The following is a 19,405-nucleotide window of genomic DNA, read 5'->3' as shown; positions in this document are numbered from 1 at the left end:
TATTCAGTAACCCATGCCTACGGTAAGTGTACTGATTTTGTTTGATGCATGTCATCCTCTCCCATTTGCGGAGATCGATGCCCATGTTAATCACTGGATTTATGTGGTTCAGATTTGATTATTTACAGACTGCCGCAGTATAGTTGGAATATTGTTGACTGAAACCAAAAAACCTCGCAAGAGATGAGATCAGGTCAGGCACTGAATTTATTAAAAATAACCAGAATATTTTAACACGCACGCACGCACGCACACGCATCCGGAATCCTCGATCAGCTCCTGCTTTGCAAGTGCTTTTGGTGAGTACATAAGTTCCAGCTGCAACCGACAACCAGGGCGGCATTGTCCTTCTCGCAAACTGACAAGTCACAGGTTTGAATATTCATATGAAGCAGATGTAGCCTGTAGCCTGCATCCTGCATCCTGCATCCTGCATCCTGCATAAAACAAGTCTCCGGATATCAGAACAATAACCAGCTCGGCATTAACTGATATAGTGATTGTCGCTGTCCGCCAAGCTTGAGTTACGTGACAATGGCGTGTCCAGTCGATGACTTGATCTTCACAGTCATTGAAACTGCCGAGTTGCTTCCCTTGCATCATATCCGAATCCATCACACTTCAAATTCCTTTCTCCCTTCTCAAGAAAGAAGTATTGACTTGGTACATTTTTTTGTAATCTCCTGCATAATTTACTCTTTATGTAAGGATATCTTTCCATGAAATTTGCAGGAATGCTCTTTCGTAAAATAAATCATTTATTATCACTACTGTGATACTAACATCGAATTGTACTTTCATTTCTTTTAAATATATGTTGTCTGAAAAAGAAGAGCACAGTTCGGTTTTGAACGTGCATACCATTTCGTGGATACACGTGTTTGCGAGGAGACGATGCAGAAGTACATAGAGTTTATTGTAATAGTGCGATCTAGTTCCTCGGCTGTGTGTGCGTGACTCAATTCCTCGAGAATCGTGGATACACGGAAGTCGAGGCTTACCGCCGAGGCATTCTGTCGCCAGCCCGCTTGGCAACCTTCCAACAACATACACATCAATGCAGTCGTTACACAATCACAAGGTCATATCCACTGGTGAGTCACATGACTGATCTAATTATAGAAACATGGAAATACCAGTTTCTTATCTAAATATATACCAGAGCGATAACAGAGAATCCGCATGTAAGTGTTTTCAAATTATCTTTTCGTGACATAATGTGTTGATTAAGTCAAAATTTCTATGCAAATTTCATGTACACTTGCGAACACTATGGATGTACATTCAGTGTTCATGTATTGATGGTCTTGCTTGGATCGACTCAGTTTAGGAGGTGAATCCGCCATTATGATGTATAGCCATTGTGGGTCATTATGTGTTCATGAACACAACACTCGAATCTATGTTCCTTGTCTAATCATATCCTCTCTCTGTGCTATAGAAGAACAATGCCACAGTCAATAGTTTATAAATCACGCATAGTTTCCATAATGTCATGCGGTGTAATTATGTCTGTGTTAAATCAGCTAGATATTTTATGTGGCACTGTTAGAACGTTTCAGGCATGAGTGTCTAGGTATATTCGTGCAGTCGCACAAGTCTCTAAGGCACTAACTGACAGTACAAATGAAAATTTCTAAAATCATATAACAGACTACCAGCTTATCTAGACTTGCCTCTCTAAAGGATCTTAGCAATCTTAGCATTCAGTACAGCCTTGGAGCACGGCCAGGCTATTCGCAGTCTTGATATGCCAATTTTAGAACATGCAATCATCTATCCATGGGATGAAAGCTGCTGCTACTAAATCGATACCCAACGGGATTAGTTCTCAGCGCCTTTGTTTCTTGATGGATAATATAACTGATAACATGGTGAAGCATATTCAATATTTCACGTCAAATGTGGGTCTAGATAGGAAGAATTTATTTCCCGAAACTGTTATGGTTATTTTGTAATAAAATACAAAAGGTATAAAATCATTCACACGGAATCGATATGAGTAAAAATATTTCCGCTAAACTCAATGCCGACGGTCTTTGCATGATATTAACTGTTGCCTGTGTATTGCATGATATTAACTGTTGCCTGTGTATTGCATGATATTAACGGTTGCCTGTGTACTGCATGATATTAACTGTTGCCTGTGTACTGCATGATATTAACTGTTGCCTGTGTACTGCATGATATTAACTGTTGCCTGTATATTGCTGCTTCAACAGTTGAGTGACAAGACAACAATAACGGGCACTCATGAAGACAAAACCCCGTAGAAAAGAAGGAAATTGTAATAACAAAAATTTATGTGTGACGAACTGTGCTGAAGACTATTTTTCTCATGGAAATAAATAATTAAAAGTTAAAATGGAAAAAAAAATCAAAAGCGAAAGTAAGACTATGAAACATATCTAAATCGATTCTTGATTTCTTGAAGGCCAAAACACTTTGACTAAAAAGAAAGGGAGACGGGGAAATAGGATCATCGAAGACAAATACACTTTTAAAATATAATGAGAAAAACTTGAGAGGCAATTGAATGCAAGCAATGTCACTGATGAGAAAAGAACTCACCATGGATTCCAAGGTTTTTAAAATAGTTGTGGTTTATAAAGGCAGTTGCAAACTTGAGGAACAATGGGTAGAGGAATGCAGTGGCATTGGACTTGTCAATTCGTGCCGTTCATTTTTCGTGATTGCCCGGAAACTTCTGAAGGGACACTTGCCTTAGAACACCTATTTTAGTGTTCGGTACTGTGACTACGTCTTGTGATGTATATATAGTAAGGACATTATTACGAGATTAAATTGTCGTTATAGCGAGATTAAAAAGTCGTTACTGAGATATTTAAAAGTCGCTATAACGAGTTTTGAAAGTTGTTATAACGAGACTAGAGGTCGGTAGTATTTTCCTTTTGATACGCCAGTGTCCCTTCGGGAGCTTCAAAGGAAACAAGGAATGGAAAAGTCAAAATAGAATTCGCTGCAAGTCTCTGATGGTATTTTCAACCAATATTAGAAGCTATTCCCATGTGTTCCATCACCAGTGATTGCCTGGATTCATTCTTTCATGGACAAGGTACATCTCCCAAACAAAAGCGATTTGACTATCGTGTGCTTTATCACGTGTCTGAATAAACCGGATTAAATATTTACTGGATGTTTTACAGATCTTGAGTCAGCATGCTACACCTCCAATAACATTATTAAATGGAATTAAAAGGGTGCTGACAAAACCCTCTTGGTCAGGCCTGCATAATGGTACAGAAAGGAGCGTCAGTAAGCAACATTCCATATCAAATCAGCACGGGCTGTGATAATAAGTTACGTTTCGCATCTTGACAAAGTAGCTAATGTACACAGTTCCAGATGCCTGAGAAAGTTGATACCATGCTTCCGATTCATCACAGGCTAACATAGGCATATTCTACGTATGGGAACAAGTATCATCTCTTGCCATGTATGATACATAATATCAAGGTCCAATATCCATCTATTTCAGAATGGACGTTGGAGGCGACCCACAGAGGGCCTCCAAGTCGGATTTTCTCAATAAGATTAAAGTCAAACTAGCAGGTCACGGGAACACTGTTCAATTCGGAAGGAGGAATCAAATGGTTATCTCCAGTTCATCAGAGGGGGCTCAAGGTATTGGCTGCAACACTGGAAAAGCTTGGTTTCCATAAGGGAAAGTGAATTAGTTGATGTAGTTTTACGCCAAGGGAAACGTCCAGCGCTTTTACCATCACATCCTGGCATACCGAAATATACTGAGAGAAACAAATAATGAACTTGAATGAAAATTCAAGTGTTCCTCTAATATTTACCTGTATTGACCAGGCTTCATCATCACCTTTGAAAAGCACAGTTGGGGGAAATCTGCAAATAGATACAGGAGTATAACATGAAGTGGTGTTCCCCTAATTGGTTCCTTCAGTATATAGACTAGAGACTCTGGACAAACCTACCTCATGTATATGGAAGCGTAAGGTCACGTGTCTTGCATCTGGATGTAAGTGTTTACGTTGTCTGTGTAGGTCCAGATGTCACAGAAATGGATCTGAGTGATCTGGATGAGTCCATAACAAACCCCGAGAGTTTAAGAGGAAGCGATGGTCCCGAGCTAGATCTTGGAGGAACTGGAAACAAGGTTCAGATCAGTGAAGAAAACATACTTGTTTTCACCCATCTTGACGACAAAGAGAGTAAGTAAAGACTAGCTTTCCAAGAGTACTTAATTTGAAATTCAGCTGCAGACTGAACTAGCGTTCAGGGTCCCGTGGAAACGTTCCTGTGCAAATTATCGAATGAAGGATATACACGTGGGTGGGCGGGTGGGTGGTTGCTGGGGATGGGGTGTGGTGGGTGCGCACTCGTGCTTGAGTATGTCCATGTTGGTCTGTATTGCATCTGTCATTGACTAAAGTAACGTCGGTTCACATATGTTTGAATTGCACGTCCATTAAATGACGTTTACACTGTTATGATGTGTACAATGCTTCAGTACCAGTGGAACAAGAGCCCTCCCCATCTCACTTTAGTTTGGAACCAACAGTAACAGCAGTTCAAGCATCGTCTTCCCCAGGTGAGTTGCTGGAATACATCACAATAGTCATAACAATGGAATTTTAACAATACGCTAGGTGTCGCTTAATTGACGAAGAAATGCGGTGATCTTACTCGGGCATTTGTTAATTCGTTATCATATTGATGTTCAAAATACTGTGTGTGTACCGTCAGATACTGATGGAGATGGACTTCAATCGTCAAGGACAGAGACATCAATGAATACCAGCATCCCTGAACAGAGCCTGAGTACATCAAATATTAAATCCCAGACTTGTGTTAAATCTGCATATGGGCCCGATAATAGTTCTCTTGTGATGGACGGCCTAGAATTGAGATCATCTCTCAACACATTCCCTGAAAGTCAGTCGCCACGCCACGATGAATCTCCTTCAGTTGACCTGTCAAGAACACGCACTGTGAAAACCCCCCCAGAAACAGGTAGACCTGGAGCAGGACCTAGGCTCTCAGCTGAAATGTCAGGAAATGGAAGGGACATGTCTTCTCCAGCAAGGCCTGTACAAGGTCATCGACAGTCACATCATGGACATCAGCTTGACTTTCCACCATCTGCTGAAAATCAACAAACACTGACAAGACAGACTCAGAATGGTCAAACAAGACAAACACAACAGAGACTTCACTTCCGGGAGGTTCGGGGCCAGGACTATCACCCACTTGATCACTGCTGTCATGTTGTAGACATACGAAGGAGAAGTGATTTGTTTGGAGACGTTTATCAAGGTAGTAAACCTTTCCATTATATGAACAGGCGACTGACTTTGTGTGCTGGCGATAAGGTGCCTGACTCTGAGGATGTGGGTTCGAATCCCGGATGGGAAACCACCCAACAAAATTACTAGAGTCTGCACGTTACTAAGAAGGTTTAATCACAAAATTTAACATGTGTGACTTCTCACTATTGGAACCCGTGAACCACGTGTGTCAGTGCTCACATGTATCCTGATCCAAACGTATGGGATTTTTCCGTTCTAATGGTTACTAGTATCATGAAATCCTGTTAACATGTATAACAGAATGTAATGTAAGTCTCACTTTTCAGATATCTGACATTTGATATTTTTCAGGGACTGACATTTTGCTGAGTTTGTCATGGGAAGCGACAAATAAGGACGTTGTGTATACTTCATGGACTGTCAGGTCGGACACAGGCAGACACAGAGATCGTACTGCTATCATTAATCATCTGGTTGATGACAAGTTCCTAAACCTCCGGCGTCTTGCTGGCAACATATTTCGCTCATACACAGCTCATCTTGTACGTGTAACAACCGACTTAACATTTAAGTTTGGCCACTCAGAGCAACGGTCTGCAAACAGAATGATTGAACGTAAGGACGATGTCTGCACAATACTTTCTGCACAATTACCTGTGCATTGTGACGTTAGTCTGGAAGTTTCATGCAATGAAAAACACGATCTGTCACTCGGGGAGAGTCATGTGGACTGTCATCCAGATGTTTCAGCCGACGTACAGAGTATTTCAGAAGCTATACATAAGAAAATGTGAGTATCATGTATCTGAAGAAGACTTAGGGCTTCAGAGAGGTCAATTGTTCACACATATTATGTTTTCACACATATTATGTTTTCTGTGTGCACTTTTGTGTATTGTTTAGTGTATTTGTAGTACATATGCTTTTTTGAAATGTTCATTTGGAAAATATGCACCGATAAAATCCCATCCGTGAGACGTTCGTAATAGCTAGTCGTAACTTCTAGCGACCCGGAACTCAGTGAGGTGGAACTCACACATGGCCTGGATCGCCGACTATCATATAGCAAACGTGTCTAGTGCAGACTTTCCAAGCCACCTCCATGTTATTGTATTGATGGGTTCGAGGTTAGAAAGCTATCATATAAACATCACTTCGCTTAAGTTTACTATCGAAAACATGCACACTACGTATACTTTCGTGTGTCCCTTGTAGGAATCTGTCAACGCAATCAAGGGAAGAGAACAATGGTAAGATTCTAATATCTTGTTATTAATACATGCACCAAATGAAAATATGTTGGTACTTGAATGTTCGTGACACAAAATATAGGGGCTCCTATAAAATTATTAACATATGTTATATTTGGGATCACACTTTCTCAGTGACGCAAAGATCTTAGTGATCTGGTTACGTTTAGTCCCATCTAGGATCCGAACCCTCACGGTTTTAGACATTCACATAATTGCCAGCAAAGAAAGTCAGTCGGCTAACCCACTCAGCCACCGTGGCTCAAAACCTGAAGTCTGACAGCTAGTGGTCAAGGTGACGCACTTAATGCACCTTTCTTACAAATTGGCACGGCTCCCACTTTCGGAAGCTGTTGATACACAATGCCATTAAAAAGTGGGTACATGCAGCATATGCTATATTTTAGAATACAGAAATCGTTTACCCATCACTAGTTCCAGTTTCCTTTACAGAAATTGCGGAAGTTCAAGGTAGACTTGCAAAGATGGAATCAGTGTTTAAGAATGCTGAGATGGAGTTTACCCAGGTTCTTAAGGCCCAGAAAGATAATTACGAACGCCAACTGCAAGAACTTCGAAATGAATTTGAAAAGTGTATAACAGAATTGCAACAATACCCATCAGCGGTAACCGCGACCCAATCATCAGCCTCTATATATGAACCAGTTTTGGAACCGAACGCTGGTTTTACAGTTCCGTTAGGCCCGGATGGTCTGTAAGTATACACTATTTCAGTACGAGCCGACCAGTCCTTGTTGTACCCATTAACCATGCCGGGCTCCACACAGGGACCATCAACCGTACTGCAACGTCTTTTGGTCTGACGGGGCCGGGGATCGAACTGGCAACCTTTCGACCTTCGGGCGAAAACTATACCATGGAGGCTATCCCAATTTAGATGACTGTAGTTGTGTTATTGCTTCAATTTCAGAACGTATGCAACAGGAAAAAGTGAACCCAATGTTCTAGATCAGAAGTCATTTCCAGCGGACACCATGCATTACTCAGAGATACCTACAAGTCCAGCTGGAATAAGGCGAGTGTGGACTCCTGCACTACTTCCATGGTTGATTAACGGACTGGATGATTTAGTGATTGACTGATAAATCAATAGATTGGGGAGTGAGGTATCTTTGACGCCGCTTTGTCAGTCATGGCGTGGGGAAGGACTGTCTTTTATATTGGTAAACATCGTACAAACTTGAAACGAAACCCGTAAAAGATACAAAGGTCTGACTATGTGCGTCCCTTGCCTCGGAACGACATGCATTCAATATTTCTATTAATAAATATTTGTTGATTAGGTATGACATTAGCTTCATGGACAAAGCCCAACAAGCATCAAGGGGCCCACCGACTGGCCAACGAGCACTCACGGGCGCACCAACAGGTCAACAATCAACCGGGGGTGCACCAACAAGCCAAAAAGCAGCACCCGACACACCAAAAGGCCATGAAACACACACGGGCGCACCGACAGGTCAGCAATCAACCAGTGGCGCACCAACAGGTCAACAAGCCCTCACGCGCGCAGCAACAGGCCAGCAAGCATCCCATGGAATAAAAACAGCAGCGCAGCCAACCTACATTCCTAAAGACGCACATACAAAGTATGATACTTGAATCATAATGGTATGGATAACCATCCTTCAAAACAAGAATCAACAAAGGAGAGGTCCAGTCTTTAAACTGTTAACGCATCAGCTTCATATATATTTGTATGCAATTTCTCATCAACATGCTTATGTTGTAGTTCTGCCTTTGGCATTGATAGCATTGTATTCTACTTGTGCGTGCCGTTTACACTCATTATGGTCTGTTTCAGTCCCAGGCAGAATGTCGAGGATCTGTTACAGTGTATACCGGAAGGTAACATTTAACATATATCTAGATTTTCTACAATTTATTGTTTGTAATTCCTCTTTGCTTATCACTGTTTTGCTCAAATGGTAGTCATGACTGAAGTTATTCTGTCCTTGTATCGGTATGTAGAAGATACACTGACGTGACCAATATTGTCAGGAGCGTCAATTGTTTAGCAGAAAATGTTAAGAGGTTTAGCTGGTAATAAAAATCTGACATTGTAATGAATAGAGACAGTGAAATCTGTTTGGAGCGGGCGAAGATACATCTTTGTCGATGTGGTCACTTGAGCAAGCCGTCTCCTTGTCCTTGACTCGACCACTGTTGACCTTGATTGTTGACCTACCCTCACTTATGGCAGTTTTGGCATTTGTCTTTTTGTCAGACGTTTCTTACCAAATTTACTGGGTCAAACTTTCTAATGGTATGTAAAAACAGGCAATATGATAGGTGACTAATCTGAGGTTAACAAGCGACCTACATTATAGGCTAAAGTACTCCTTCCTTTGCAGAAAGCCTTGATACTGCAGAAAGGTTGCTACAAGCATTCAGTGTTTCAAGTTTTGGTGATAGAAGATCCCACCCAGAGGTGAAACGCCTGGCAGATTCCATAGCTTTGGCACTACAAGAGGGTACGATTGTCACTAACAAAAATGTGCTCTATGCAGCACCACGTAATTAACAAAATTACGGCAATATCTTTGTTATATACACTTGAAAACGATATTGCGTATCAATTACAAGATAATTCAGAAATGAACCCATCGATATCTCCACTATACTGAAAAATGCAAACAAAGCCAAACCCAAATCTAAATAACAAATTATTGATATATTGTTTTATATCACTAAGAACGACCACGACCATCCAGATCCAATGGCCCCGATACCATTCTTTGTCTTGACGTGTCCGACAGTATTGAGCAGAGCGGCCTTGAAGAGCTAAAGGAAGCGGCAAACATCTTCATCGAAGGTAAGCGGCCTCCATGATCTTCCCCCAGCGTTAAAACAGATTTTGATGAAAGATATGTATTTTTGAAAGTAATATTTGTACAAGTGTGATGTTGAAATGGCATCACCATCTACTTCAGGCATAGAGGACGTGGCTGAACAGTTCGGTCTGGAGGAGAACATCGGGGTGGTCGCGATGGGAGGAAGAAGCACTGTGGTTCAGGAACTCACTAATGACTTTGGAATGGTCAGGGAAGCAATAGGTATAGGGAACGGCTCCTTCGTTTGCTTTGTGCGTCATAGTTCATATTCTTAACGCCATGCATTCTGCACAATGAAATGCCGCACAATAGTTTTAAACCCACCAAATATGTTATATACCATTTCAATTAACATTAACAGAATATGATTTGTTTTCTGAATACTGTATACGTTAAAGGGTGTTTTTATCAATAACCATAATGCTGTAGAACTGTTCTTGCATGCAAGGTAACAATACTGTTACCATACTATTATTGCGCTTAGTACCTTGGCCCAGTTTGTAAAAGAGTGAGTGAGTTACAATTTAGACTCAGCAATATTTCATCCATACCGTGACTAAACACAACACACGGGTCTTTAAGTTCAATGAAAACTGATTCTGCTGATTTTAAATAATTATGTTTCAGATAATCTTAAGTTCGGTGGCCGAAGTCCAATATTCGAAGCGCTCCTTGTTTGTGCTGCAGCAGTGAAAGGCCGGGGTATGTATAATTATACTTTCATGTTATATTCAGTGTATTGCATCCAGTATGATATTAATTCAACCCATAACAAAATACTATACATATTTTGCACGAAATAGGGTTATGGCAAGACTTACAAGATTCCTTTTGATTTCAGGTGGTATCTTAAATATTGGTGACGAGCACAAGATCCGTCCTCGGGTTATTTTCATAACAGATGGAATAGCAACAAACTATGCTAGTTGGATAGGCTCAGATGGATGGAGCTCGGACCATGAAGTAAGAGCAACTGCCATTGCTCCTGGAGACGTTTTCAAGACTCACACTTCCGTATTATTTGTTCACGATTTATAATGTCATACTTAATACTTTATACTTAAAAGGAAGAAAACATATACTATTGATATCCTATTTCCTTCTCTCTGCGTGAGACTCGTGAAGATCCGGTTTAGAACGGACCCACGTGCTTCTCGTAAAAGGCGACTAACGAGATTGGGGGGTCAGCCTCACTGCCTCACCCATAGCAGTCAAAGCAGGCATATCATTCCCCCTGATAACCCAAGCGCCCTGGACCCGTGAAGGTCCGGGGTAGACTAAACCTTCAGCAACCCATGCTTGCCATAAAAGGTGACTATGCTTATCGAAAGAGGCGACTAACAGGATCGGGTGGTCAGGCTCGCTGACTTGGTTGACACATGTCGTCGGTTCCCATTTGCGTAGATCGATGGTCATGCTGTTGATCACTGGATTGTCTGGTCCAGACTCGATTATTTACAGACCGCCGTCATATAGCTGGAATATTGCTGAGAGTGGCGTAAAACTGAACTCACCCACTCACTCACTTAGATGTGGGGAGATATAGCTTATTTGTGTATTTTCTCCAGACCAAGGTTAAGCTGATTCAGCTTGTCCAACAATTCCTGCCGAAGAATAACAGTTCCGCTCCTCATCCGATTGCATGGGTCCCAGTGGGAAAGGCGGACAGAGTGAGTAAAAAAATGTTCTGTCACTGTTTATCTGCATCGGAAAACGTTGCTTCAACATAACATGTGATCACCATCCTGTCTAAGTTTACATTACCAAATCTGCGATTGTCAGTTGTCAGAAATACGCTTAAGAACTTTCACGTCTTTACTGAAATGTATTTGCTTACAATCAGTTTATCATTCGGGGGCGGAAGGGTAACCTAGTGGTTGAAGCGTTCGCTCGTCATGCCAAAGGCCCGGGTTCGATTCCTCACATGGCTACAACGAGTGAAGATGTCTCGATACGGAGGTGATGGCATGTCAGATGTCTGGTCACCCACGGGTTGTACGTTATCAGTTTACGTATTACAACTGAATCATAGGAACTCTTTAAACGAATCAAATATGAAAATATACTGTTAATTTCAGGGATTTTTGAAGTCGCTTGCCAAACTTGGACACGGAGAGGTGGTGGAATGTAACAGCATATCGAGACTCTGCAGGAACTACAGAATCCAGGTATATGACAGATTGTCTCGCCCTGAAAATAAAGATTGCCAAGAAACGTTGAACATAGTGGATCCTGCTTTTAGAAAAAAAACAAACCCTGTCATGTTAGTGATTAGCGCTTTAAGCATGCACTCGGCGCAAAATTTAGCGCTTTACAAATTCACTTATTATTATATAACGTGCATGATTGAATTTAGCTTTATGCTGCATTCACCAATATTCCTGTGGTCTGCACCAAGCAATCCAGTGATCAACAGTACCAGCATCAAGCATAAGCAGATTGGATACGACGACATGGCTTAACCATGTCACAGAGCCTCTTCCTCCGATCCCGTTAGTCGCCTTTTACGACAAGCATGGGTTCCTGAAAATCAATTCTAACCCGGATCTTCACGGGTCTTGTGAAATGACAATTTCTTTGTAAAAATGCAAGCACAGTGTAAATAGTTATGGTGAATGTAACTTGCAGCTATATGAATTACAACCGTTGCTGACACTTAAGTACAGCTTTGCAAAATCCGTACCACTGAAAACTTCAAATATCTTCATACCTGCAAATGTTCATGGTGAGCATGGAATTTCCTGTTCTGTTTGATTGTCCTGATAATGGACCCGTGAAGGTTCCGGGGTAGAATAGGCCTTCAGCAGCCCATGCTTACCATAAGAGGCAACAATGCTTGTACTAACGGTATCGGGTGGTCAGGCTCGCTGACTTGCTTAACAAATGCGCAGGTCGATGCCCATGTTGTTGATCACTAGATTGTCTGGTCCAGACTCGATTATTTATAGACCGCGCGCCATATAGCTGGAATATTGCTGAGTGCGGCGTAAAACTAAACTCACTCACTCATTCTCTTGATAATGTTACTTGTAACTCTGTCTATTATTGCTGTTTTACCAGGGAAGCATAGGAAAGATCCTGATATGTGTGAAAACGGGCTCTGAGTCTAGCAATATAGATACTGTAGCAGAAGCCCTGCTCGGAGACATGGATCCTGAGGAAAAGGTTGGTGAAGACATCGTGTATTATAATAAAAGATATGAAGGTTTAATGATACCTTTCATTTCACGGGAGGAAGGGTAGAATTGGAAGCATTGTTTGTTTCCGGAGCATAGAACAACTGTCTATGCGTGCATTTCTGCTATTCAAGATATTTAAATGGTGTGTCTTTTTTTCATTAGTAAACCGTTTATGAATCATTTGTAGGTCATCACTTACTGGTTAAGTGTTACCGGATTTTCTTTGGGATAGTCCATCTTTTCTGTGCGCTCCAAGTAGTTTCACTTCCAGACTCGCATACCGTGACAGCTTGAGTAATCAGTCACCTAGAGGCATATTAATCGTATCTTCCATTGTATTTGTTAAGTCCGCCATAGTGGAAGCTGTGAAGAGGAAGCTAGACCACACACACACGGGAGCTGATGATTGTGATGATGATGATGATAACATGGAACCAAACGAGTTCAAACGCGTCCGAGAGAAGAAGGATCTGCTTGCCCTTGGGACGAGGGTCTGTCGGGGTCCTGACTGGAAGTGGGGTGACCAGGACAGTGGAGGCCCCGGGACTGTGATCAACCATGCTAGGGAAGACAGTCAGTACATTACAAAATATCACACTTTATCGGCAGTGACTTGCCTATCAGTATAGTGCGTAAATGAAACTGGAATAAATGCCTCAGTTGAACATGAATACCTAAATGAAACACGGTGTATTGATTGTCATCCGTCCAGTCTCTGGTTTATACTCTAAACGCAAAGGACCAGTGAAGGTCCGGGGTAGAACAGGTCCTTCAGCAACCCATGCTTGCCATAAAAGGCGACTATGCTTGTCGTAAGACGCGACTAACGGGATCGGGTGGTCAGGCTCGCTGACTTGGTTGACACATGTCATCGGTTCCCATTTGCGTAGATCGATGGTCATGCTGTTGATCACTGGGTTGTCTGGTCCAGACCGCCGCCATATAGCTGGAATATTAGTACGCTATCCTTTAATTATTCCATGTTGGCCACAGTAGGTCTGGGTAAGCTTGCATATAACAGGCAATTTAGTAGCGCACACACATGCATATATACAAACCAGCATTCAAGTCACTGTCATGGAATTGTACAGTGATCATTATGTGAGTGGTGATAATATCTCATTAATGATAATATAGTATCATATAATAATAGGTCCGAGACCATATTCAATTTGGGTAAACTGTGCATATTGCATACTATTGTGCTAGGAGAGTGTGGCGAGATGTGCAAAATATAAAGAAGTTAGCCTTCATGATTTGTAGTATCTTTTGATCTCAGTTTTTGATGTGGTGAAAGTTTGGTTTAACTTTAACTCTGCTCATAGTGTAAATATTTACTATTAAGCGGATAATGTTTAGATGTTGGTTATTTTTCCTCTTAAAACCGAATAATATATTTTCTAGTGCTAATTCAATTTGTCCTCAGTCCAGTATGCCGAGCCATGAGGACAATTCTGTCCACACTGTCTTTACAAATCTACACTCAAACAATAGGTGTCATACAGACTCTCGTACCTGTTTACAAAAGTGCACAATGTGATTCCCTAATTCCAATCTCATGTAAATAAGTATTAGTTGTTAAAATACTCTGAATGATCTTGTATTGGAAATATTTCAAACTTACACTCTGTGTACGTCTATGGAGCATTAAAGTTATATTCTTCCATTCATTCTAGGAATGTCTGGATATTTCTTCCCATTTGAGATGGCCTGTTGTTTTTACATAGGTAAAGTTACATAGTATTTAACAGGATGGATTTACTTTGCTTTCCATTTGTTATCAAACTATGCGATGATGAACAAAATCGTGAATGATTGAGGTGTTTATGGCAGACGATGAGATGGCCTGTGGAGACTATAGTATTGTCTATAATATGAATTTCTATTTCATATATAATAGTATATAGGTAACTGAGATAGGATCATTCTCCAAACATAGGCATGTTGAAGACGTCTGTCATGTATATTTTAGATTTGGTCTGGGTGTTGTGGGACTTCAACTCCACCTGCTGTAGATATCGATACGGATACGATGACCTCTACGACCTGTTAGTGACAGACATTGCGCGGTATCTATGCGATGATGAACTCATTGAAATAGGGAACAAGGTCCAAAGAGGTAGGCAACAAGATGACCAGTGTAGACATCAACGGATATTTTCACACAATAATCAAGACAGTAACTGTATCACAATAAGCGTACAGCGATATTAATCAGAGTAATATGTTGGTAATTACAGGTGTGTGGAGTATTGTGACTTTGTGTTATTCTTAGGACCTGGTTGGACGTATGGAAACCAAGATGGAGGACCTGGAAATCATGGGGTAGTGATCCGGAAATCTCCGGAGGGAAAAGTCAAGGTAAGTATATTTCATTGTACGCTATTTAGACCATCAGTGGTTGATAATTCCCAGCAGATATCAGAACATACGGTTTATTCTAGCCATCACTATCTGTAATGTCATGGCGTTAGTGTAAGATTCATTAGATACCTATCGTGTGTTTTTTTTTCAGGTGCGATGGTTTGTTACTGATATGATTTATCCATACAATTATGGCTATGATGGACGCTTCGACCTGGAAATTTGGTGAGTGAAGCTTATCCTGTTGTGGCGACGTTTGATGTCATATATCCAGCCTTGGACTCTGTCATATTGACCAGTTTCAGGCGACAGGAATCACCCTGCCTTGAAGTAATACGAAGTAAAAAATCTTGGATAGATCCATGACTCAGAGTGTGACAATATTGGCATTGAATAATAAAATCAATGCAAGGGAAAACTAACAGTATCACAAGCCGTATACATTTCCACTGTCAGAAATGTCCGTTATTTTGCTGGAACTTTGCTAAAAGCGACGTTAACTAAACTCACTCACCGTATTCTTGAGTAATACCTAACGATTTCGTTAAAGTAACTACCTTGCGTAATTTGCAAAACAGCTTATAGAATGTACAAACTTACTATCTATACTGTACAAGTTACCATCCATACTGTGCAAGCGTTCCATTCATACTGTTCAGTATTACCACCCATACTGTACAAACTTTCCATTTATACTGTACAAAGTTACCATCCGTACCTACCTGTAATGGACAAGATTACCTTCCATATTATAGTCTAGTTACCATTTGCATAATTGTTGAGAAGACCTAAATGTTCAACACTCTTATTCCCTACCTACAATGTATATTGCCGCACATGGAATTGTGCTTTTATTTTACGTTATTGTTTATTGTTAATGTTATGAGTAATTACGAATACTTATAGATTTAATTAGATCAAATTGGATGTCTATTATTTTAAATACATTTCCAGCAAACCAGATTTTGAAACACCTCCTAGCAAACCTAGCCCCGTTCCAGCAACAGCTGATTCCGTTCCTACAGTGGTTGGTATGTACCTGTAATCGATACCCTACCATATCGTACAATATTGTGCAATAGCATAATAGCATTCATTGTTTAAACGGAACTGTGTACACCTCGAACCTCAATACCTTGCTTTATCCCTTACTTTCACCAATATACACTCCATGTTCTTTGCAGCTTGGGAGTGGTGTGACAACTCTGGTACGTGGACACTTTACGACGTGAAGACGTCTCAAAAACTGGAAAAAGAGTTTCAGAGGAACGGAAAGGGGTCGTGCTTGATACAGAAGGATGGGAAAAGGTACGAGACTGTACACTAGAGTGGAGTGCCTTAAACACACACACACACTCACTCACTCTCTCTCTCACTCACTCACACATATTTACTGCAGTTCGAGTGGCAGGTTTTATTTTAAAATGATTTGTTGATTTGTTTCAGTTTCAGGGTGGTATACAAAAAGGATCCGATGATCGAGAAGTCAGTGTGTGGCGGTATGGTACACAATGTTCGACGAATCGGTGAGATATATTCTTGTTTTTTTTGTGGTAAATAAGGGCTGTAACGATGCATCGAGCTATATCAGTTAATCGATTGTAGAAACGAAAAGATATCGTTCAATCGATGTTAGGTATAGACCAGTGTGTATAACATCAGGTAGATCTGTGTGTATATCATTAGGTATAGACCAGTGTGTATAGTAACAGGTACAGACCAGTGTGTATATCATTTGGTTTCGACCAATGACTATCGCACAGCACAGAACATATGCAGTATTGTTTAACCTCAGTTCAATGTACATTTCAATTCTAGCTGTGGTATTTCATGTTGCTCATAGCAATATTGTTTTCTTGTCTTTCAGCATGATGGAGCACGAACTGTGGTATATGGAAGGCAGCAAGAAACAGATGACTTGTATGCGTTTCTAAATATCGGAGCTAATGTTGGCGATCCTGGGGCAGCTACCTCCATGTCCCTGTAATATTATCAAATTCCATCGTCTGTATTCATCTGCTAAACATATAGTGTACAGCTGAATAAGGCGTTTATTGCTGCCCCTGCTATGTACAGCCATGCATAGTTCTGGTGTGTGCCACTTGCACTGATTCACAAACCAGAAGTATTTACCTGAAACGTACTATACAATCTGACAATCATGTGGAGCAGAGTGAATGATCACTCTAACATGGGAATGAGTGAGTGAGCGAGTGATGGAATTTAGCTTTACTCAAATATTTCAGCTGTGTCATGGCTGTCTAAATAATGGAGCACGAACCAGACAATAACAGCATCGATCTGCGTAATTGGGAATCGGCGATATATGCCAACCATGTCAGCGAGCCTCACCACACGATCCCGTTAGTCGCTTCCTTCTACAAGCCTTGGTTACTGAAGACCAGTACTCTAACCCGGATCTTAACGGGTAACATGGAGATGGTGCTTCTCTTCATCGTCATTGGTAAATGTTGAATCTGTGGACACATGCGTGGGCACCGTGACTGTATTTGAGCATGTTTAAATTAAACTTGTCTTACTTGTGCTTGTGTACTTGTGCTGTTCCATTATGTATTTTGAGTACTTATGACTACTGATTTGAATGAAAGAAAAAAAGAAAGGAAAAAGACTGACAAGATCGATGCTCATGCTGTTGGTCACTGGGTTGTCTGGTCCATGCTCTGTTTTATACAGACCGCATCCATATAGCTGAAATACAACGTAAAACGAAACTCACTCACATCTATACTCCTGTGTACAATGTTGGGTACGGGAAATAGTCAGCGCTCAGCTCTCGGCGTATTACATACACGCCATCAACGTCAAAATGGTCGTTGTTTTCATGACTCTTTTGATGAAGGCACAGTTAATTCATGGTGCGCCATATGTGCCGAATACCTGACGATGAACTGTGATCTGTGTGTTTAGTCACATATATATAGGGTTGGTGGGGTGACCTAGTGTTTAAAGCGTTAGCTCATTATGCCGAAGACCCGGGTTCGATTCCCCACATGGGCCGTGATATTGCTGGAATATTTCTCAAAGCGGCGTGAAACCATAATCACTCACTCACTAGCTAACTGTAATGCACATATCCTACCTGTGTGTGTACACCAAATTCGTGTGTATTGTATATTGCCATATTCTACAGTACTGGTCATGATATTGTGATGCTTGTGACAAGTCGTGTTTTCAGATTTAATTAATTGAATTAAAGTAGTTTTAAAAGTTCTAACAATCTTTTCCTTTAGGTACAAGATCATTTTACAACAGCTTCGTAATTACTCGATCTAATGTTCCGCAACTGAGATCACAACCTGTCAAACCAAATGTTTCACAATCTCTCAGTGATTATTCCCCATAAGTACCATTCTAAAATTAAATGCGTCTTTCCATTCAAAACTAGTCATAAATTATTCTGAACGAAGTAGTGACCAATGGTTGAAGGTATGGTTCTAGTTTACGGACAAAATATTGCATGTGTATTATGAAACTGCCAATGTTTTACTGTCAGAGTTACAAAATGAAAGCAACCAAACAAAAAATCGGTAGTCAGTACCCAAAGATACTCATAATGTCAATCACTGGATCTTCCGTAACATACTTCATCATTTACTAGATTCTAATAATGTAAATGTTTTTCTTATTGTTTATGTGTATGGTTTGAAGAATAAAGTAATACAAAATATGAAAGAGTTTTTACATGTTTGTCTTGTCATGATTCTTGCAGTTCAATGCAAGGGAATGCAAAATTTTAAAATTCAAAATTGGTAGTCATAAACACAGTCCTTATTGTCTATACGGACTGCCTCTGCAGTCAAGTGACACGCAGGAGTATAACCCGGATCTTCACGGTCTTGTGATATTGTTTGTGAAAATGGAAGCACAGTGTAATTTAGTTATGTTGAATGTAACTTGACAGTGACGTGAATTACGACCAGTGTTGACACTTAAGTACAGTCTTATAACACGCATGGGTGAGTGAGTGAGTTTAGTTTTACGCCGCACTAAGCAATATTCCAGCTATATGGCGGCGGACTGTAAATAATCGAGTCTGGACCAAACAATCCAGTGATCAACAACATGAGCATCGATCTGCGAAATTGGGAACCGATGATATGTGCCAACCAAGTCAGCAAGCCTGACCACCCGATCCCGTTAGTCGCCACTTACGAGAAGCATAGTCGCCTTTTATGACAAGCATGGGATTCTGAAGGCCTATTCTACCCGGGACCTTCACGGGGTCGAATAAGATTCGGAACAAGGTCACTCCGATGACTTCATCTTATCAGCCAACGGTAAACTATGATAAAATGTCCAACATTCAAAGGATTTTCTTGAATTAAACATTCCCCGAGAATATACATGCACATGTAAATGAAATGGGCACTTCATGTTCGTTATGTTCACATATGTTTTCAACTGAACTTATGTTTTCTTGTTTTAATGACAAGTGC

The 19,405-nt window shown here is 40.7% G+C and overlaps 1 protein-coding gene across 3 annotated transcripts; it reads left to right on the top strand.

Moving 5' to 3' along the window:
- Positions 1-1,130: 1,130 nt before the first annotated feature.
- LOC137278207 (uncharacterized) lies at positions 1,131-18,649 on the top strand. 3 transcript variants are annotated; one of them, XR_010956648.1, is made up of 28 exons: positions 1,131-1,184; positions 3,500-3,645; positions 4,035-4,202; positions 4,502-4,582; positions 4,738-5,307; positions 5,652-6,090; positions 6,516-6,550; positions 7,004-7,265; positions 7,482-7,586; positions 7,855-8,160; positions 8,376-8,419; positions 8,926-9,045; positions 9,267-9,386; positions 9,505-9,627; positions 10,033-10,107; positions 10,247-10,368; positions 10,974-11,075; positions 11,484-11,573; positions 12,466-12,570; positions 12,932-13,157; positions 14,557-14,703; positions 14,860-14,945; positions 15,100-15,173; positions 15,903-15,979; positions 16,133-16,256; positions 16,395-16,474; positions 16,816-16,872; positions 16,996-18,649. XR_010956648.1 is itself a non-coding variant. In XM_067810415.1 (27 exons), the coding sequence occupies exons 2-27, from the start codon at positions 3,501-3,503 to the stop codon at positions 16,818-16,820; spliced, it is 3,831 nt and encodes a 1,276-aa protein (XP_067666516.1). In that variant the 5' UTR covers positions 1,150-1,184; position 3,500; the 3' UTR covers positions 16,821-18,648. The 3 variants fall into 3 exon arrangements, 1 of the variants encoding a protein (XP_067666516.1); XR_010956649.1 differs by having other exon boundaries at positions 1,150-1,184; positions 16,816-16,878; positions 17,005-17,032; XM_067810415.1 differs by having other exon boundaries at positions 1,150-1,184; positions 16,816-18,648.
- Positions 18,650-19,405: the final 756 nt, after the last annotated feature.

This window comes from Haliotis asinina, chromosome 3 (genome assembly GCF_037392515.1).
Source record: "Haliotis asinina isolate JCU_RB_2024 chromosome 3, JCU_Hal_asi_v2, whole genome shotgun sequence".
NCBI classification, from domain to species: Eukaryota; Metazoa; Mollusca; class Gastropoda; order Lepetellida; family Haliotidae; genus Haliotis; species Haliotis asinina.
This window is presented reverse-complemented; position numbering and strand designations above follow the sequence as displayed.